Source organism: Drosophila mojavensis, unplaced genomic scaffold (genome assembly GCF_018153725.1).
Source record: "Drosophila mojavensis isolate 15081-1352.22 unplaced genomic scaffold, ASM1815372v1 contig_136, whole genome shotgun sequence".
NCBI classification, from domain to species: domain Eukaryota; kingdom Metazoa; phylum Arthropoda; class Insecta; order Diptera; family Drosophilidae; genus Drosophila; species Drosophila mojavensis.
In genome coordinates, this window is record NW_025318667.1 from 29,340,480 (window position 1) to 29,362,498 (window position 22,019).

At 39.0% G+C, this 22,019-nt stretch overlaps 3 protein-coding genes across 3 annotated transcripts; all 3 read right to left on the bottom strand.

The window, feature by feature from the left end:
• Window positions 1–3,763: 3,763 nt before the first annotated feature.
• Window positions 3,764–5,054, bottom strand: LOC122757888. The gene is made up of 2 exons (XM_044011549.1): window positions 4,064–5,054; window positions 3,764–3,990 (listed from the first exon to the last, which is right to left on the bottom strand). The coding sequence occupies exons 1-2, from the start codon at window positions 4,319–4,321 to the stop codon at window positions 3,829–3,831; spliced, it is 420 nt and encodes a 139-aa protein (XP_043867484.1). The 5' UTR covers window positions 4,322–5,054; the 3' UTR covers window positions 3,764–3,828.
• Window positions 5,055–5,725: 671 nt separating this feature from the next.
• LOC122757658 (E3 SUMO-protein ligase ZBED1-like) lies at window positions 5,726–7,377 on the bottom strand. The gene is made up of 2 exons (XM_044010520.1): window positions 6,113–7,377; window positions 5,726–6,055 (listed from the first exon to the last, which is right to left on the bottom strand). The coding sequence occupies exons 1-2, from the start codon at window positions 6,989–6,991 to the stop codon at window positions 5,876–5,878; spliced, it is 1,059 nt and encodes a 352-aa protein (XP_043866455.1). The 5' UTR covers window positions 6,992–7,377; the 3' UTR covers window positions 5,726–5,875.
• An 11,318-nt stretch (window positions 7,378–18,695) lies between these two features.
• Window positions 18,696–20,543, bottom strand: LOC122757840. The gene has a single exon (XM_044011406.1). The coding sequence runs from the start codon at window positions 20,541–20,543 to the stop codon at window positions 18,696–18,698; it is 1,848 nt and encodes a 615-aa protein (XP_043867341.1).
• Window positions 20,544–22,019: the final 1,476 nt, after the last annotated feature.

The window sequence follows — 22,019 nt, forward strand, 5'->3', positions numbered from 1 at the left end:
TACTAGTTGGTTATGTAGATTCTGATTGGGGTGGAAATCAAATTGATAGAAAAAGTACAACAGGCTACTTATTTAAAATATTCGAATCAAATCTAATTTGCTGGAATACAAAAAGACAAAACTCTGTAGCTGCTTCATCAACTGAAGCTGAGTATATGGCCCTATTTGAAGCCGTTAGAGAAGCTTTGTGGTTGAAATCTTTACTCACTAGTATTAGTATTAAATTTGATAAGCCGATTAAAATTTATGAAGATAACCAAGGATGTATTAGTATAGCAAATAACCCCTCATGTCATAAAAGAGCCAAACACATTGATATTAAATATCATTTTTCAAGAGAGAAAATTGAGAATAACCATATATGCATTGAGTATATATCCACAGAGAAACAACTGGCTGACATCTTTACCAAACCGCTACCCGCTGGACGTTTTGCAGAGCTACGAGATAGTTTGGGATTGCTTCAAGAGAAATAACAATATACATATACTTATATATGCGTGTGTATACATACAAATGTATATCTGTATACAGAGATATTGAATTCTATGAATTATTTTATTTTTTTTTGTTAAACAAAAGATATTTTGAATTGTTAATTTTTTTTTTAATTTTTTTTATATATATATCCATTATGTTTATATGATTTATACAAATGTTTAAGATAATGATCTGATCGGGTTTTTCTGGGTTTTCCCCGTATCCTTGCAGCGAATGCTGGATCATTTAACACTTCCCAGATAGCACACCAACCACTTAAGTTTAATATTTCTCGAATTGAATTATTTATGTATTATTTTTCAAAAGTTATAATAATGTTATTCTTGAGGAGGGCGTGTTGAAATACCAGATTCAATAATAACATTATTGTATAGTATTTAAGTGATGTTGAAATACCAGATTCGATAATAACATTATTGTATAGTATTTAAGTGATTTATCATATAAGGACATTTGGTCACACTGAATTATGATCTGTCTCTCTTTAAATATTCTCTCAAGTGTAAAGACGTGGTTTTGGTGTTGCTGAAATTAATCTATTAAAATAAACTGAATCATATAACTAAATTAAAAGATAAATACTCTATTATTTCTCTAAAGTAAAAAGCTAGTTTTCCAACAGAGTGATAATACAATTTCAGATGCCAATATGTTTATGGCATCTGTAGTTCCGCTTCGGTTAAGAAAAGGCAGTTCTGATTATTGGAAGAATCCGCGTCCCTCTTCTGTACATTTTTGCCGTCCAATCCTTGTTCAGTATACCAGGGAGTCTATAAATTTTTAATTTTTTTTAACTATGATTGATGGTAAAATTCTTAACGAATAAGTACTATGTCAACTTCAACGTGCGCTATTTGTAAGAAAACACAAACAAATTTTTCTAATACTGATGATATGAGTATGGATTATCTCCAATTCATGCGAGAATAGGGTGCATGGAGTTTATATTTTGCTGAAAGTGAAACGAACAAAGAAATATTAAATGCACGAAAACAAATTATAATTTATGAGCAAAGCTCCCATCGTGCGTCGGTTTAATATTTACAATAATTGCATTTTGCTTTAGTGTTTCTCTCCCAATTTCACTCTTTATACGTTGGTTAGTGTGAGTGTTAGCACACTTGCCTTCTCGAATTTCGATCGTCGTGCTGTGCAAATATTTTCCCTCTCTGTGTTCTTTCGTTACGCTTTGCAACGGCTGTTTGTTGTTTGGATCATCTCCGAGTGCATGTGCAGTAGTAAAGAGCCACCGGTTGTGCGAGGACTTCTTAGAGCTAGCTGATTCCAGCACAGCAAAGACTAGGCCTACGTTGACAAGCGCTAGCCGATAGTTTCCTCTTTTCGCCACCTGACATTCCTCTCCAGGAATCCTACACGAAAAGGTCGGTTCTGTCACAGATCGCCAAGTTGTTCGACCCTGCCGGGTGGCTGGCACCCTTTGTCATTCGGGCCAAAATCCTTATGCAAGCGCTTTGGTAACGAGAGTTAGGCTGGGACCAACCTCTGCCTGGTGATCTCCTCACCCAATGGCGAGAGTTTATCCTCAGCTTCTCCAGCCTTCGGGATATTCGTGTGCCTCGATGGGTACACTTCCAGCCTCGAGCCACTATCCAATTTCACGAGTTTTGTGACGCATCTGATCGTGCTTACGGAGCGGCTGTCTATCTGCGTGTCGAACATGGCGATTAGATCTTCGTCAGTCTGCTCTGCGCCAAAATGAGTGTCGGTCCGATCCAGCCCTTTCGAAACCCCGCTTGGAGCTCTGCGGTGCTGTTCTCCTGACTGACCTATGTTTGGTACTGCTCCCGGCATCCCCGGCAGTTAGTTTTTAGTCCTTTTACTGGACCGATTCGACCATTGTCTTAGCCTGGCTAAACAAGCCTGCGCGCAATTGGACAACCTTCGTCGCTAATCGGATCAGTAAAATAACTGAATTCACCAATCCTGGTGATTGGCATCATGTGAGCTCAGAGCACAATCCAGCAAATCTAGCTAGCAGGGGGGCTCATCCACGAGAGCTCCTCTCAAATCCGCTATGGTTCCATAGTCCAGAATGGCTTCTACTTTCCCAGTCTCACTGGCCATTCTTTCCCGCTCCTAACTTGGAGACTGTTATGGAACAAAAACCCTGCAAGTGTCTCGCGGCAATTTCGTCACCTACAGTTGAATTCCTGAGCAGGTTCCCAGAATTCAACAGAGCACTACGCGTGACTTCCGATTTCTTAATCGATGCAAGAAATCTCCCATTCCTTCGTCATTAGAACTCGGCTCACGGCTGGTAAATAAATTATTTTCAATTAAATTCTTACTTTACTATCCATTATGGCCTTCCAGTTCCTGTTGAAGGTAGAAGGCCAGATCCCACTTCTGATGTCGGAACAATATTATTTTCAGCCATTTTTTCGCGCAGCGAGCTTCGACTACACTCGAATTAGTAATGTAAAAAAACATCGATGCATCGACAATCGATGTTTTTTGGCGATGTTTTCCGATGTTTTTATTGATATCGATGTTTGACAGAACATCGGGCGTTAAATTTCACAACATTTCAGAACATATGGATACACTGCCGCATAGAAAAATTCGCGAATTTGTTTTATTTTTTTACCCTGTGTTTGCAAAGCCAAAGTAAGTAAATTGTTGAAAATATATATAAATATAGTTATTTGCAACAGCGTTTGAAAATGCTCTGCTATTTCGTAGCATTTCGTTGAGCTCTCGCTACCGCTCTCATTTTTGACGAGAGCCGTAGCAGAGTTGTAGCCCAACAATAAAAAGTTTGTGCTCTGCTATGCTCTCAGTTCTGTTTCATCAAAAACTACAGTTGTAGCGAGTAGCACAAAAACGAATGATGCGCTACGCTCTGCCGTAGCGGTAGCTGAATGCAGATAGCGAAAGCGATAGCTGAAAACAGCGAACGAGATGAAATCATAGCGAGATGAAAACGGAGCGAGATGAAAACAGAGCGAGATGAAAACAGAGCGAGATGAGAGTAAAACAAATGTGCGAGAGCGATATGAGCAGGGCTGTCATTTTAGATTTTTTGCCGTCAGATCTGGCAAATGGGAGCGATTTGAGCAGCCGCATTTTGTTTTGTGTTTATTTTTACTTCAATTTTTGATTGATGTCAAATTAACGTAGGGATAAATTGTGTAGTTACAGAAATCAAATAATAAAAAACATTTTTTCAGTTACTAAATTAGAAATTATACTCAAAATCTTTATTTATATTCATTTTCAAATAAAGACATTAAAAAAAAAAATAAAAAATTAAAAAAAAAACCTATTTCAGTAACGAAATTAGAAACTAAAGTAAATAAACATATACTAATCTTCATTTTCAAATAAACTTAAATTCTCTATAGCACTATCTAAATGATTCGAATTAAGCCTAACTAAAAGTATGTTCTCCAAAGTCTCATGACTTAATCGATTTCGATTATCGGACAGCACCAGTTTCAACGAGGAAAACGCTCTCTCTATTGTAACCTGCAATTGTAAAGAAATGTATATATTGTTTTTAGCTTTGTATTTTTGTATTTATTAAAACCGAAATACTTACTTGAGTTGGCGGTATAGCAAAACATACTTTGCTTAGGGCGTAAAGTTCGGGATCGGTTGACTTTTTGTATTTCCAGAAACATAAAACATCTGTATTCGCCTTCATCACTGGTAACTTTAGTGTTTCAATCTTTGCATGGACATTAGTTGACTCATTTGGAACAACCATACTGGCACTTAAAAAATCGTCTAACAGCTCGAAATTATTGTCTTTGGTGTGTCCAGCGTCTGTATCCAATGAATTATTTGAGTATGTCATACTGGGATTGGAACCGAAAATTTTAATTTTTTCCCACAATGTCTTTAAAAAATCGATTGCTCTTTCTTTTTGGGAATTATCTATAATATTATGGAATCTGGGGTCCAAATAAAGGCAAGCGTCGAAGCCCACGTTTTTTTTTTCATTTTTTATTTTTTTTTTAATGTCTTTATTTGAAAATGAATATAAATAAAGATTTTGAGTATAATTTCTAATTTAGTAACTGAAAAAATGTTTTTTATTATTTGATTTCTGTAACTACACAATTTATCCCTACGTTAATTTGACATCAATCAAAAATTGAAGTAAAAATAAACACAAAACAAAATGCGGCTGCTCAAATCGCTCCCATTTGCCAGATCTGACGGCAAAAAATCTAAAATGACAGCCCTGCTCATATCGCTCTCGCACATTTGTTTTACTCTCATCTCGCTCTGTTTTCATCTCGCTCTGTTTTCATCTCGCTCCGTTTTCATCTCGCTATGATTTCATCTCGTTCGCTGTTTTCAGCTATCGCTTTCGCTATCTGTTTTCAGCTACCGCTACGGCAGAGCGTAGCACATCAGTTGTTTTTGTGCTACTCGCTACTGCTGTAGTTTTTGATGAGACAGAACTGAGAGCATAGCAGAGCACAAACTTTTTATTGTTAGGCTACAACTCTGCTACGGCTCTCGTCAAAAATGAGAGCGGTAGCGAGAGCATAGCACAATTTTTATTGCTATTGCTGCTATAGAGTAGTTTTTGCAAACGCTGATTTGCAATTACAAATGTATTTATTCTAGAATAACAACAAAGACAAGCTTTTGCTGGAGGCACTTTACAAAAATTGATGGAAATAGCGCAAAATGCAACATTTGCAACAAAGTTTTGAAGACTGCGGGTAACACGACCAACATGAAAGACCACCTGCGGTCCATTCATAAAATAGAACAAAATGTTGAAGAAATGTTGTTTAAGAATTGAATTAACGAAAAATAACGTAATTGGTAGAAAACATCGATACATCGATGTTTATAGCCGATGTTTTACACAACATCGATTTATCATTTTGCAAACATCGATGAACATCGACATCGAATCTTCGACCCAAATTTACATCACTAACTCGAATTCTAAACACAACTAACTGCGTCTCTCAATTATTCATTGTAGAGCTAGCAAAATATCGATAGTGGTCCCATTCGATATTTTCGATATTTTAAGAAAGAAAATTCGATACTATCGCTAAAAAAGTGTTATTGACGGAACAACTCAAATATTTGAACAAAGTACGTTTATTTAACTCAAGGCAAATCGAATAGGTTATATAAATAATATTAAATTATAATTAGTCAAAATTTAATTCATTCGTTGAACTTTATAACAAAGTAAATAAACTAAAATATAACTTTGATCCAATAAACTTATAAGCTACAAACTTCTTATAATCTACAAAACACTGTAAGTTTCTTAAAAACTACAAAGCACTTCAAACCTCTTATAAATTACAAACTATATCAAACTAATGAGATCCATTAGATTTCTTGAAAAGAAAAAAAATAGAACTAAGCAACTTTAATTAATCCAGTCATTTTTTTGTAAGAATAGAAGCATATCAACATGGTTTGCCTTTAGGGAAGCCCGTCGATTGCTTATAACAAGCCCAGCCTTACTGAACATCCTCTCCGATTCCGTCGAAGTAGCTGGTACACATAAAAATTTTTCCGCAAGAACTTTTAGTGCACCTTCATTGTACTAAAATTAATAAACGTATTTTAATTTTAAAATGTGTTAAAAAATTAATACAATTACCTTCCAATATTTTAAAGGATCCACGTCTTCTTCTGAATTCATCTTTAAAAGGTATTGACGAAGCTCCAATATAGCGTTTGACCTTTTAGTCCGAGGCACGGCTTGAATGTTATTTTGCACAAATTCAAAGAGAGTTTGGCTAGTCTTCGTGGTTTTTTCAGTGAGCGTTAATGGCTCTGGTTGGTCTGAATCAAGGGAATCTAGGGAAGCGAGTTCATTTTCGAGAAGCTTTTCCCCTTGAACAGCATTAAAAGGTGAACGATAGCCTTGCTTTTTAAATCGTGGATCTAGCAATGTAGCGATTCGAGGCAGTGAACGCTCTTCATATTTAGACATCCTATTTTTGATACCATCGATTAAGCATGTGTACGCTTCCAATCCTTCTGTTGTGGTTAAATTATTTTTAATTTTATCTAAATTGTGCATTAGTCCACAAGTGATCGGAATTTTAAGGGATATGGTCACTGTGGTGCTTGATGAGATCTGTTTTGTGGCACTCTCAAATGGAGACAGTAGCTTTGCTAAATCCTTTAGAAGGTTAATTTCGTCCGCAGTAAACGGAGGTGGTGCTTTAGATACCATCAAAAGTACACTATTGATAGCATCATACACATTTAAAATTCGATCTATCATGTAATAGGCGCTGTTCCAACGGGTAGGAACTTCCTGTTTGAGGCTGTATTTTTTTTCGATTTTTTGGGCTTCTTTAAGTTTGTTGTACATAATTGTACTATTTTTAAAAAATTTTACAGTGCTTTTACATTTAGATAATAAAAAAGCCAAGCAATGCAGTTTTAGGCAATCTTGCACAACTAAATTTATTGTGTGTGCAAAGCATGGTATATTTCGTTTGTGCAACAGCTCACATGCTTTTATCATTGCGCTTGCATTGTCCGTTACTATAGCTATTACTTTTGAAGATATGTTCCATTTTAAAAAAAATAGCTTTTAGCGATTCCGCAATGTTCTGCCAAGAATGATTTGCCTCTGAATCTAACTTATTTGTGGATAACACGGCTGTGCGCAGATCGAAGTCCTTTGAGATAAATGAGCAAGTGACTGTTAAATACGTCTCATTAGCTTGAGAAGTCCAAAGATCAGTCGTAATGGCACAATGCTTCACGTGCTTTAAAATTTCAACCAATTTTGCCGTCTTTTCCTCTACTTGCCTTGCCATGAGTACATTGCGCATGGTCGCACGTGATGGCAATTTATACCGTGTATCAAATACATGAAGCATAGCTCTAAATCCACTATCTTCGACTACTTAATTTACAAAAAGAATTATGTCAATATGTTGCTTAGTTTAGTAGTTATAGCTAAAAGTACATAAAAAGACACGATTTATATAAGATAATAAGACTGCATCAACATTTTTTATTAGTTTTTTACTATTTATATGTTTTTTTCGTTCCCAATGAAAAAAGTTGCTGCTGTACGAAGACATTATTGGTTCACTGTATGTGAAAAGGACAGGGTATTTTTCGATATGCCACGCCCAATAAAACTCGATAAAATATAAGCGCTAGCTCAATAAACTCTGGAGCATATAATAAATGTCTTTACATTCAAAATCAGTTTAAGAGGTTGAGAGCGACCATGCCGTTCTCGTAACGCATAACACTGCATTGTGGTATTATACCCTGAACCCATTGAAAATGGGAAATCAGGGTATAATGGTTTTGTGAAAAAGTATATAACGGGCAGAAGGAGTCATCGCAGACCCCATATTCTTGATCAGGATGACGAGCTGAGTCGATATAGCCCTGTCCGCCTATCCGTCCGTCCGTCCGTCGGTCCGTCCGTATGAGTGTGTCGATCTCAGAAGTTATTTGGCATGCGTACTCGTGTATACCATACGCAGTACGAGTTTGCTTTATTTTTTCGATAACTCATCCGATAACTTTTTTATCGAGAATAATCGAAAAATTGATTTTGTTTTTTCAGCCTAATTTGAACACTTCAAGGACTAGAGACTTGTGCACTAGAATGTGCACTCATTTTGACCATATGATTACGCTCTAAAAGTTTCATTAAGATTGTATGTCTACAAAAGAAATTATTCAACAAATAAATTCTTATAATATTGCTCACACTGCAGCGCAGCCCAAGCGATTTGCGCAACAAAAAACAGGGCATGATCTCATTAAAATTGGAAAATCATCGATAGCTATTGCTATGATCATTGCATCATTGCATTCAAATTACATACATACATGTATAATTTATACAATTTTGATTTTTATTATATATTTATATCCATATATTGGATACCGGCTTCAAGCTAGCCGCAGATCAGCGCGATTTTCCTATACACGTGTACACACTCATCGTCTATTCTATGCGTACAGACAGAAGCGCGCCTTTTCTCACATTCTTAGAATTTCGATTGATTTCTGGACTTTCTAGCCGTTACTGTAATTTTGTCTGATGACGCTCTCTTAATAAGCTATTCTATTTTAGCAACTGGCTGGTCAAGCAAAGCAGTGGTGCGGGTGCTAAGGGCGACGCAAGTAATGTTATAGTAGGAGGTTTCGAACCTCTTCGATTTTATTATTTTATTTGTTTTTTTTTCATACATATTTCGTTTTTTATTAAATAGATATTTTATTGGGAAGGTGCGAGCTTGACTGAATGGCACTTAATACTTTTCCTTCTCTTAGTCGAATAATTTTATAAGTCTAAATTTGTTTCTTCTTAAATAGCTCTCTAATACATATAAGCAAATACATACAAGCATTCCAGCCTTATACACGCGCTCATTTGTATTTGTGTATGTAAGTACACATAAATGCGTAGTCTAGCATATTCTAAGAATCTCGTTGCGATTGATTTGTCTTTGCATTGTTTTTGAATTTCCAGCCGCTACACTGGCTTTTCTTTGCTATGTGGCGTCATAACAATAATGTGATTTCGTTTTAACTACTGTTGATCAAAACGACACGGTGGTGCTGTAGGCTGAAGCGCCGGCGATCTTTATTTCAGATATTTTGACATGAACACGCTATTCGGCTTGGGTGCGAGTTCAAATCCCGCGGAAAACTCTTTTTTGTAAATTGCAAATTTTTTTTGTTATTTTAGCTTTTTTATATTTGATTAATGTTATAAAAATGTTTCCTTCCGTGCTATCAATGCCTATTAAGCCTATTTATGTGTACAAATACATAAATAGATGGCTGACGCATATAAATGCCGCAATATGGGCACTATAAATGCCGATTGCCATGCCCCTAGTGGCCGTAGACTCCTCATATTTGGCCAGTTCTTAAAACAAGTAACCGGTACCCTAACTGCAAATGAATGCTTACCCTCAAAAAAAAGTGAAAATTACAGTGTATTTTTCGATATGCCAGGCCCCTAAAGAGGCTTTAAAATTATTTTTGAAACATCGATAGAGGAGGCTACCAGTAACTCAACTATCCAAATTTGAAGCTTCTAGCTCTTAAACTGTAGGAGAGAACTTTTGCGGTTTGCCACGCCCCCTATGGGCGGACATATATCTACCATAGCTCGTTGGACTTGGGTGATCAACTCGCGTATATATACCAAATTTCAGATCTCTAGCATCAATAGTGTCCAAAATATAGCCGAATTCGAAAAATCACTATATCTTCAGGTCCGATTCGCCACGCCCCTAGTAGGCGTAGATATATATTTTTTCGGGTACATGTCATAACGCCCAGTGTCACAAGGCCCATGGGCGCTAAGACACACATTTTTGCGACATAAAGCCCACGGGCGCAATGACACTTTTAAATGTGAGCTAGCGCCCACTCCAAAAGCGAAATAACGCCCGAGGGCGCTACGACACAATTGAAGAGTGTCATAACGCCCTAAATTTCTAAAAATTTCCAAAGCGCATTATCAATCGATGAAAGAACCGTACCAAAAGTACCGTTTAATATGTTATCTCTTCTGTTTTGGTGTTTTACACGTTCTTGGCGCATTTGCTAAGAATAATTGTCATCAGTTTGTCACTAATCTTCAGGCAAAGTGCACTTAAAATGGAATATGAATATTATTTTGTTGCTGGCTTTCGAAAAAATTCGAAGTTATTGCTTTTACCAAGCCAGCAACAATTATTTAAAATTAAAAGTACTTCGAAGAATAGTTCGCGGTATATTTGTTATATTAAAGATTGTAATGTGACCGTGAGCTTGTCCAATGCTGGCGTTTGCACTCAACTGAGTCTCGAGTGCAGCCATAATCATTCGTCTCCTCAAGATTTAATAAAAAAGCTCGAACTAATCAATAATATAAAAAGCCAATGTGAGCAAAAAAACTTAAAAAGAAAAGGAGTGCGTGAAATCTTTTATGAGGAGTGTCAAAAGAGTGGAGAAACTGGACATTCAGTTGCTTATCCGAAAATAAGACGGCAATTGTTTACAATTCGGAGTGAAGTCACGCAGAAAAATCCAAATTCACCAAGTGAAACTAAATTGCTATTTGACGATACCGAATTTCGGCAAGAATATGGCACTTCAAAGCACAACCAGCAACCCTTTTATAGGACAACAATATTAGAAGAAAAGTTTGCTTATTGTATTTTTTATCGCCAAGCATTGCAAAGATGATTGAAAATAGAGTAGGAGAGCGTCACTTTTTGATAGATGGAACGTTTAATATAACCCCTTCATGCGGCTTTAAACAACTACTTATTGTTCATTATCTATATAGAAACCACGTCTGTACATAAATACTTGTTGTGCTATATTCAAATTAGTTGCTCTCAATTAACATATATCTTTCTTCATGTTACAGACCTTTCCATTTATATACATTTTGATGACAAAAAAAAATAACTGATGCTTACGAACACCTTTTTGCATTTTTGAATGCACACTACTTTAAGTTTCAGCCAAAAAGCTTTACAACTGCCTATGAGATGGCCTTAAGAAAAGCGTTGAAAACTGTTTTCCCAATGCCACTATAGGAAAAAAGCCCGAAATTTTGGCATCAATTCTAAAAGTAGAGCTAGGAGGTTGAAATTTTACATACACCTAAGATAGACTAAGTTAGAATTTCGAATTTTTTTTTTTACGATTTGACCACGCCTTCTCCCCGCCTCCTTGTTACCCATTAATGAAATCATGTGTACTTCAGACATAAATTTTTTAAATATATTATATATATCTTACATTACATATTTTCATATAAAAATAAATGTGTACAGCTTATTATATAATAAAAAAATTAAAATGTGTATATTCATTCCGTTGATACGCTGTAAAATTAAGAAAAATATGAAAAAAAAAAGTTGTATTTTTATTTTACAATAATTACCACATCTCCAAAAATTAACATCAATAATCATAATTTTCTTCATCCAATTCGATATTCGGGTCGAAATTGTTTGCATCATCCTCATCCTCATCTTCAGCTTCTAAACTTTCAGTTTCATTTGTAAATTGATGCGCGATTTGCGGAGGCTCAATCAGAGCAAACAGATCAATCACTTCGCTTGGAAATTTTAATTTTTTGTGAAGCTTCTGTCTTTTTTAAGACAGAGACTTGACAAAAGCGGATCAGATGAATCTAATGCCCTGTGAAAAACATCAGTGATGTTGTTTAGCCTACTGCTCTTTCTGGCATGCGACCTTCTGTCATTTTTATAAATTTTGTTTCGAGCTTCTGATGCGTTTTCTCCGAGAACACCAACAGGAACTATGCAGCTATCCATTATTTGGTATCCATGGATCAAAACTTTGTGCACAGTTGGGGACATGGGATACCAAGAATAGTTATTCATATATATTTCAAATGTACGGACGCAGAAAGCTCTAAATTTATCGCTATTTATATAATGTTCGGATGAGATAGCAATTAATATTATATGAAAGTTCCTGATAACTTCATAATTGAGATTTAGTATGTCAGAAAACTTTCTAGGATCTGAAAACGCTCTTCGGGCGGTGTTTCCATCATTACTGCTTCCACTACCGTTCTGTTTGGGCTTATCAACTATAAGACCCATTTCCAGCCATAACTTTTCTTGTATTTGTTGCTTCCGTGCTGCGACTTGATTTTTATCTGCTTCCTTTATGCGCCATTTCTTTAAATCATTTTTATAAGATATTCTTAACACAAACTCTAAAAATCTTATCCAAGCATGAAGTGGGCTTAATCCATACTTAAGATTTTTTTCAGTCACTTTAAAACACGCTGAGTTAAAATCAGCAATTTCTAACAATTGTTTTGGTTTCGCCCCGCATAGAGGGCATGATTGGCACGAATTTGTACCCGTTACAATATTCAAAACCTTTCCATCAATAAGGGTCAGATGCATATCATACTGGATATATATTGTGTTGTTATTATATATATATTTATGCTCACTAAGACCTCTTATTTGCTCCTCCCAATATTTTTTTCATTCAATATAACGGCTGTGGTTTCCTTAACAAATTCGATTTTCAAAGGTCGACAAAATCTAATTGACTGCGGTGTTCTATTGAGCCAAATTATTCGGTTATGTTCATCCGTCAATCTTAGGGGAATTATTGTGGAAACAAAAGGGAATGATCCATAGTATTGAACTCATCACTCTGAAAATATTGCTTATAACTGCTTTGCCCAGTTGATCCATCGAAACCGTAGCTCACTATTAATTTATAGTGCGTTGCATTTGGAACTACTTCTAAAACATCCTCTTGCAGCTTTAGAATCCGATCTGCTGTATGATTTAGTAAGCTCTGCAAAGGCACTTCCGCTTTTTTTCACAAATTGATATTCCATTTGGCCTGCATTTCAACTTAGCTTTCACTACTTCCAAATAAGATGGGAAAATATCACATCCGTGTTGTTTACAGATCAACTTAATGTTTCCATACTGCTCTTTTGTTAACCCGTTTTCAATAAGAAAAGCCAATGCTTCAGATGGTTCTATAGAAGTTGGTAAATTTCCTTCTATTTTCTTTCTTATCTCACTCGCATTCTCACTGTGCATTGTTTTTCGTAGAACGAATGCCATATCATTTTCTTTTGCATTTTTTTGCTGAAACCGATGCAGCATGTATAAACAGTTGGGTTGTGTGTTCTTCTTGACTTGCAAGATCAGAAGCTAATTTTCTCTTCAGCCGACTGCCTGCTTCTTCATAAGTAAGTTCTTTACGGCCAGCTTTATCTTGCGAGGACTTAACTTCTTTTAAGTTGATAAATATTTTGCCCTCGACCCACCGTGAATGTGTTGCTTTGAATCTATGCAGATTACGGTTACATCTGGGCAAATATCTTTTAACAAAAGCAATAAACTGGGCTACTTGGGTAGAAATACTGTTTTCTACATTTTCATCCACATTATTATTAATTTTTTCAATCATAAACAATTTCACCGCGTCTGCTTGGCGATTGTTGCTTGCCCATACGTCTAGAAGCTCTGAGCGCGTAAACTCATACTTAGCTATAAAAACGTTATTTTTTCGAAATGGAGCAAAAAGGAGCAAAAACGGTTAAAAGTCTCTAATAATAGAAGTTTCAGACAACACGTTTGCAATTAAACTTCATCACTAGTCTCCTCTATTTGTAAGTTATGTTCCACGAAACACGAACTATTTTGTTATTTTTTAGCTAAAATACACAACAACAAAACATTGAACAATTAGACAAGTAAACAAATGAACTCAAAAATTTGAATTGACAATTTATAGTACATACCATCAGTAATGTTTTCCATTTTTAAAGTTATAAATTTTATTTTTATTTACCGCAGTACTAAACTTCAAAGTTGCACAATTTTTCCCGCGCTTTTTTTGCATACAAAGCAACTCTGGGTCAGCTGACTTGCAGCCCCGCGTTATATAGTAGGGGCAGTCCATAAAATTTTTAAAAAATTCATTTTATATTAGTTAAGATATTTATTATTGGAAAATAAAAAAAAAAGGTTAAAAATTTATAAAAAAAAAATTGTATTTATGCCAAAATTTCGGGTTTTTTTCCTATAGTGCAATGGCAACATTAAATGGCTGTTGGTTTCACTATTGTCAGGCATTGAAGCGCAACAGTTTAAAGATATCAAATTTTCGAGCAACAATGAAAGTCTATTATCTTGACTGCTGTCTGTTGACTGCTATAAATGGTACAGAACTTTTCTCAGCCTCCCATTAATTCAGCCTTGGCAAATTTCTAATGTTTACCATTTTGAACTACCAAAAAGTAAGCATGATATTCTCAAACGGTTCTTGAAATATTTTGAAAAGGAATGGATGGTCAAAGTATGAATAATAACTTCGTTTCATCACCCTTCGTACGTTTTTCATCATTCACCAAAATATATTTTTCCAGATCACACCTGATGTTTTCTCTGTGTGCTCACAGATTATGCGAACAACTAGCTCTTTAGAATCCTTCAACGCGGTATTATCGAGAAAATTACAGAAGCATGGCGGATTCATCAAATTTCTCGAAGTTATTCGAGATGAGGACTATGCTTCGTCCGTTATGCTAGCTAGTGCTATTGATGGCGATATAACCGCTCTTAGCACAAAGCGCAAAAAACAAAAAGCAAAGGAAAATAAAATTGAAGACCTTCTCAAGGATTTGGAGAGCAAAAACATTTCCGAAATATAATTTTTTAGTTGTCTCTTAAACGAAAATAATGACCTAATTAAGTGGGACACCAGCTTCGAAAATGAAGAGTTATCTTCAGATTCTGAAGAGGAGGATATTGATAGCAATGTGCACTTCAGTCAAATGACTGATGTATTAAAATGCATAATTTGTGTTGACAAACCGAGAGATGTGGTACTTCTGCCTTGCAACCACTTCAAGATATGTTTGGAATGCCACACAAATTTACAAAATCTAACTGCTAACTCTTTATTGCTCTGCCCATATTGTAGACAAATAGTTGAGAATCACATTAAAATTTTTCAATAAAATATTTAAAAAATGTAATTGTTTTGTTTTCTTATTTTTTAAAGCCCTTTAATCGTGTCATAACGCCCATAAAAAAGTGAAATAAAATCCGGCGTGTGTCATTAAAAGTGTCATTGCGCCCGTGGGCTTTATGTCGCAAAAATGTGTGTCTTAGCGCCCATGGGCCTTATGACACTGGGCGTTAGGACATGTACCCAATTTTTTCACACATCTTTATAGAATTAAAACATCAGCTTACGTGCAAAACTTCAGCATTCTAGGTTTTTAACTTTAGGAGATACACTTTTATCCGATTTGCCACGCCCCCAATGGGCGTAGATATATCCGCCATAATTCGTGATCTTGGGTGGTCGATGCGGGCCTACATACCATATTTCAGCTTTCTAGCTCTTCAACAAACATGATTTCTGGTATATCGGAAAATGCATTTTCCGATTTGCCACGCCCCTAGTGGGCGGATCGGGACTTAACACTTTATAAATCGAAGATATACACGAGTATGTGTTCCAAATTTCAAGTCTCTAGCTTCAATAGCGCCGAAATAGCTTACGTTCATACGGACAGACGGACGGACAGCAAGACGGACATTGCACAAAACCAATATACTCATTTCACTTTCGTGAATGAGTCTAATAAAGACTTAATAGGAAAATGTGTGATGCGGTAAAAAAGAACGACGTTGTGAATGCAATCAAATGCGACTTGCTAATACTGGCATTTATTTATTATTTATCAGAGTCTCAGTCTGCCCAGGGCCATAACTTACAAGACATTTATAAGTTACTACGGGACCTACAGCATTGGTGTGATGGGAGAGGGGAAGGGTACCATTTGAGGTTAGGTGACCACGTGGCCTGAACTCGCCGACCACGCCTACGCGTTTGCATGCGGGAGGGCGGCAGCAATCGAGTGGCGCGATCAAGTCCACTCTAGATTGCTGGGGTCGCGGTTGCGAAGGCGTGCTGTGGGAGTTAGTGGGGCCACTACGAATGGTAGATCGCGGGTCGAGGAACGCGCAGCGTTGCCGCCGGCGTTCACTCCCAGACCACGCGATTTTCACTGCCAGAGATTTACCCTTCTGGCGAACGGGTCCCGGCCACGTTCAAACTACCAATTAGTGTTGTTATAGTTAGTTGTAATTAGTGTCAAAAGTCCCAACGTTAGATGAACTAACTACAAATAAATACGCAACCATTTCTACATATACACGCTTACTTTATTACCATTATCAAGCTTAACCTAAATTCTAATACCTTCTTCTTGATTTGATTTTCCCTTTCGCGTCTGCTCACTTCGAGAGCTCAAAACTAACTACCGCTCATACCGAGAACTCAAAACTGACTACCGCTCACTTCGAGAGCTCAAAACTGACTGATATCTGCACGCAGCTTTCAATCCTCTTCTGCCGCTGTGCAGATTTTACCACGCGACCAGCAATGCAATTCACCACCGCGAGCTTTCGAGCTGCACGGTTGCATTGCTGATCGCGTGCCCGCCCACTCATTTGAATTTCGCTTACTTTCTAAAGCTAATCGCTACGGCACTTACATCTAATTATTAACTACTTAGTGCTACCTTACAAAGTAACGCTTATTCTAAATATTTACTGCCTAATAATAATCAACTAATATCAACTTACGTCCTACAACTGAAATATAAACAATGTTGTAGTGTGGAGTCTTCAAATAAGGACACGTGGTGGTGATTTTAAAAACTATTTTATTCGGCACGCGCAAAATGACGATGTTGGATATTCAAGTAGTTGCACAAGGAATCAGTGAAAAAAAGGTAGTAATAGTAGAAGGAGTAGTACTTGGCGGAGGGCCAAGTACTGAGAGCAAGCGGTTATGCTATTAACAGAAAGCTGTTAATAGCATAATCGGGCTCTGTGGGGGAGGAGCAATCCTGTTAATGGGATCTGGCATTAACATACTCCCCCCCTTGCAAGGATTGCAATATATGTATATCTGTGCAGATTATTGGTAGGAACCTGAAAGGACCCACCCGAACACGGTGTTCTGGGCCATGGGACGACCGTCAGTGCTGGGGACGATTCCTGGAAGGATGACGTGAGAATACACGTCAGCCTCCAGCACAACAGACACCGTACTGCGTCGAGCCCAATTGCCGTCGGCGAGCGTAATCCCAGCCGGATTGGCTGCGTGCTCGATCGGCCGGATTGGCGTCCGGCAATTGAGCTGCGGGTCTAATTGCAGGATAGCATTAATATGGAAATCGGATGTTTTCGAACAGATGGTCGCCGTGCAAACCTCTCCCGGACCCACGCTAGTGGGTGGCCCTTGGCCCTTTCCAATGAAGCATGGATCCGAGTAGTAGGGCTACACGGATCGATCAACGCCCTCACATCGAAATCCTTCTGGTCCGTTTGCACAATGACAATTGCCGTGGGCAGGGTGCTAACGGCCTTGTGCTGCATCAGCGTGCTCAGCGGCGGCGTAACTTCCCTCGTGGTGGTGGATGCTGCCTGGTGGCGTCGTCCTTTGCGGGATCCTTTTTGTGGTGCAGGTGTCCCGGCGAGGGCGGAGGAGGTGGGCCCGCTGATAGGGGCTGCAGCGGGACGACGTCGCTGTCGGCGACGAGCTCCAGGCAGATGCAGCAGCGTGTGATGGCTCTGGCCACACGTCTTGCATTTGGCCTTGCTCCGGCAGGATTGCCCGGAGTGCTGATGCGCCAGACAATTCGCGCAGTACTTATTAATTAGCACGGCGCGAAGACGTTTTTCGGCCGGAAGACCCAGGAAACGCCTGCACTTCCGCAGAGCGTGGACCCCTCTACACCCGCGGCATCGGAAAGAGTTGATGCCAGGTGTCTCCACGGATTGAACAGCTGATGGCATAGCTGAAAAGGAAAGATGTGCCGGGTGGTAAGCGATGGAATTAGATGCACATACAGGGTTAGTTGGACATCACAGGGGTATTATCGTCCGTTGGTAGGATGACTAACTTATGGACGGGTCTACGGACAATGCCCCGGGAGGTGAGAATGTCCGCCACGCGGACCTTCCCATCATCTCCTGGGTGCATGAGGTGGACACGGCCGATGACCATGTCGCCGACCTTCAAGTCACGTTGTGCGAATTGCCATTTGAGGATTTGCATCGTGAGGTCGGACTGAAGGACCGGGCCTGGATGAAGAATATCATTCAGGCTCTTCCCATTGGAAGATGGGCACGATGCATTGAACACCACCCTCACTTTGGTGGTGGTGCACTGGCCTCATATGACCCAAGTCGGGATACTCTTGCAGGATAGCTTCGTATTCGGCCTTGAGTGTCGGATTCTTGGACAACCTGCTCTCATTTTTGAGAAACTGCCCCAGAGCGATGGATCGCGAATGACCTAAGTCAGGGTGATCCGGATTTTTGAACGGACGAGTCACGACGTAGGAGCCAGACTTGTCTCTCCGTGTGGTTCGGACAAAATTATCCTCACACGCAGTGTCCGGCTCACTGGCTACCTTGGGGAGATTCTCCACCTCCCAAAATTTAGTGATGAGGTGGTCGAGTATTTCATCGTGGAGAACGGTAACCCTAGTCGTGAAAGCGGAAATCGACTCTTGAGGCTTCTTAGTGACTGGACCCGTAAGAATCCAGCCAAAGATTGTCTCTTGGCCCATTAGTGATCCGCAGAGGTTGGGGTGGAAGTCCCCCTGAACGATCGACGGAAGGATATCCGCGCCTAAAAGAACGTCAGTGAGCGCTCTTGAAGAAGAGTGGATCAGCTAATGGGATGTCGGGCAGATTGTTTAAGAGCTGTTGCGGAATGGGGTACGATGGCAGATTGCCGGAGAGTCGTGGGATGACCAAGGCTGAGGCCTCAATTCGAAGTCGAGGTTTCAGTGGAGTGCCGATGTGGAAGTCACAAAGCTTCGTTGATTTTGCTGCCACAGAGTGGCCTAGACCGGACACCTGCGTTTGCACGGATCGGAAAGGTAGCTTCATCAGACGGAATAATCGTTCGGAAATGAACGTCGCTTCGGACCCCGAGTCAATTAAAGCCCTGGCTGGATATGTGACCCCCAAGTGACATACATCAATTACGGCCGTACCCAGCAGGACCCCTGGAGTATCGGCCGTGAAATACGACTGCACATTACGAGGTACTTCGGACGTACCTGGAGTCACAGCGGCTCCGGACGAGGAGCTGGTTGCTGTGGAGCCTTCACGATGAAGCAGTGTATTGTGCCTCCCCTTGCACTTGGCGCAATTGTGTATGCTAGTGCAGTCGCGCAGTTGGTGACCTTGAGCAAAGCAGTTCAGGCAAAGTTGCCTTCGTTTTATGTATGTCTCGCGCGCTGCCAAAGACATTTGGATGAAGCGAGGACATTGACGAACCGGATGGTTCTCTTTAGCACACAAATCGCACTTTTTGGATTTGGAGTGGACTTGTGACTCGAAGGCATGGTCTTTTTTGTGAGAGTTGCTGACCGTGGATTTCGGGTCTGAACCTGAGACTTTCGGGAGAGACCTATCACCTTCCATAGCCTCAAGCGCGCGAGCATGCTCGCTAATGAAGAGACTTACGTCTTTCCAGGCTGGGATGTCTGATTTTCGTGTTAAAGAATGCTCCCAGAGAGATCGAGTGTGTTCAGGTAACTTGGAAGTGCACAAGAACACAAGGATACAATCCCAGTTCTCCGTAGAGATTTGGGCTTGCTCGATGGCAGTGACACACCGATGAATGGTGCCATGAAATTCTCTGAGAGCCGCGACTGATTCCTTGGTGACTTTGGGGAGGTTGAGAAGGATCTTAAGCTGGCTGTTCACTAACAGTCGCTTGTTCTCGTACCGGTCACACAAGGCGTCCCAAGCTGATGCAAAGCCGTCATTCGTGAGCGGGCACTCGGCGACTAAGGCATTTGCATCACCTGCTGTCTTTGAGTTGAGGTGGAATAACTTTTCCACCGGAGTTAGGCGCGGATTCTGAATATAAATGGCAGTAAAAAGATCACGGAATGTTGGCCAGCGCAAGTAGTCGCCATGGAACACTTCCGTATCAACTGGTGGTAGACGACAGCTTCCAGACGAGGCGAAAGGAGCGGACATAGGAGCGGGTGGTGTACTCGATACGGAAAGTGCATCGATCTGTACACCCAGATGGGTCGTACACCGCTCGTAGACAGAGTAACAGTTGTCGAACTTGGCCTCCATGGCTTCAACTTCGCCACTGCTCGCCCCTTGGCTGAATGCTCTGGCACAGACCTTATACTGCTGCTCAGCATCATCCCATAATGCCTTGACACGGTCTCGGCGGATCTCGAAGGCCCGGAGCTGAGCCGCATGAGTGGCGCTAGAATCTCCGGAACCGTCGATGCGGGCTTCGAATTTTATGAGCCTATCCGCAGCAGCGATGAAATCGGACAGAGACATATTGACTGATACTGCTGGCTTCGGACTGGACCGTGTAACGACCGGACTGCGCTTGAAAGTGCTGGTGGTCTGTGGTTTCCCGGACGGAATTGGAGATGCGGAAGCACTGCGCTTGATTAGACGGGAAGCAGGTACACTCAACTGCGCTCGGCTAGAACGATCGGACATGGAGGTGCGGAGGATTGGTTGACAGAACTCCCAACAAGAGAGAAGTTTACGAGCGAAATAGGATGAAAAATCTCAATGAAATCAACAGAATTGGCCTGGACGCCAAATGATTCAAAGAAACTGTAAGCAATTCAGAATAAATTGCGGGTCACCTAAATCTGCTTGAGCAAATAAATAAAACACAAGAATGATCAAGTTGGTTGAATTAATTAGAATAAATTAAGTTCGAGTTACTTAATTAGAATAAATTAAGTTGGAAGAAAAGGTTAAGCAACTTAATTAGGATAAATTAAGTTGGATTCAGCTTGATTTGAAATTGAAAATAAGCAAAAAGAATATTTTGCTTGAGCTAATTAGAATAAATTAAGCTCGAGTTACTTAATTAGAATAAATTAAGTTTGAAGAAAAGGTTAATCAACTTAATTAGGATAAATTAAGTTGGATTTAGCTTGATTTGAAATTGAAAATAAGCAAAAAGAATATTTTGCTTGAGCTAATTAGAATAAATTAAGCTCGAGTTACTTAATTAGAATAAATTAAGTTTGAAGAAAAGGTTAATCAACTTAATTAGGATAAATTAAGTTGGATTTAGCTTGATTTGAAATCGAAAATAAGCAAAAAGAATGCTTTGCTTGAGCTAATTAGAATAAATTAAGCTCGAGTTACATAATTAGAATAAATTAAGTTGGAAGAAAAGGTTAATCAACTTAATTAGGATAAATTAAGTTGGATTTAGCTTGATTTGAAATTGAAAATAAGCAAAAAGAATATTTTGCTTGAGCTAATTAGAATAAATTAAGCTCGAGAATAAATTAAGTTTATTAGCTGTGCTTATTTTTAAATAAATAAACAAGGAAGTGAAAAGAAACAAAAAATAAAAATCAATAAAGTAGTAATTAATCACCGAATATTCGTGCTATCAAGAACTATCGGCTCGCAAACAATAGTTGCGCGCTGCGATCTCTAAAGAAACAAAGTATCGCCACGGAATTGTGGCGGCTGGCGATGAATCTTGTTATCGGTATTTATGTGAAAACTTTTCTAAGTACGATCACTAGCATTTGCACACAGAACAACAAATGGAATATATTTATTATTTTTTTGCAAGTGTTATAAATCTGAATGTGTTTTGTTAATAAGTTAATTAATTATGTGTTAATTGTGTTGCTGCTCTATTTGTACATTCATATGGATATATGTATGTACATATCTTTACTACCTTATTATACTCATTCACGCAAGTGAATCAGTATATTGGTTTTGTGCAATGTCCGTCTTGCTGTCCGTCCGTCTGTCCGTCCGTCCGTCTGTCCGTCTGTCCGTATGAACGCAATCTATTTCGGCGCTATTGAAGCTAGCGACTTGAAATTTGGAACACATACTCGTGTATATCTCCGATTTATAAAGTGTTAAAATTTTCCCGATCCGCCCACTAGGGGCGTGGCAAATCGGAAAATGCATTTTCCGATATACCAG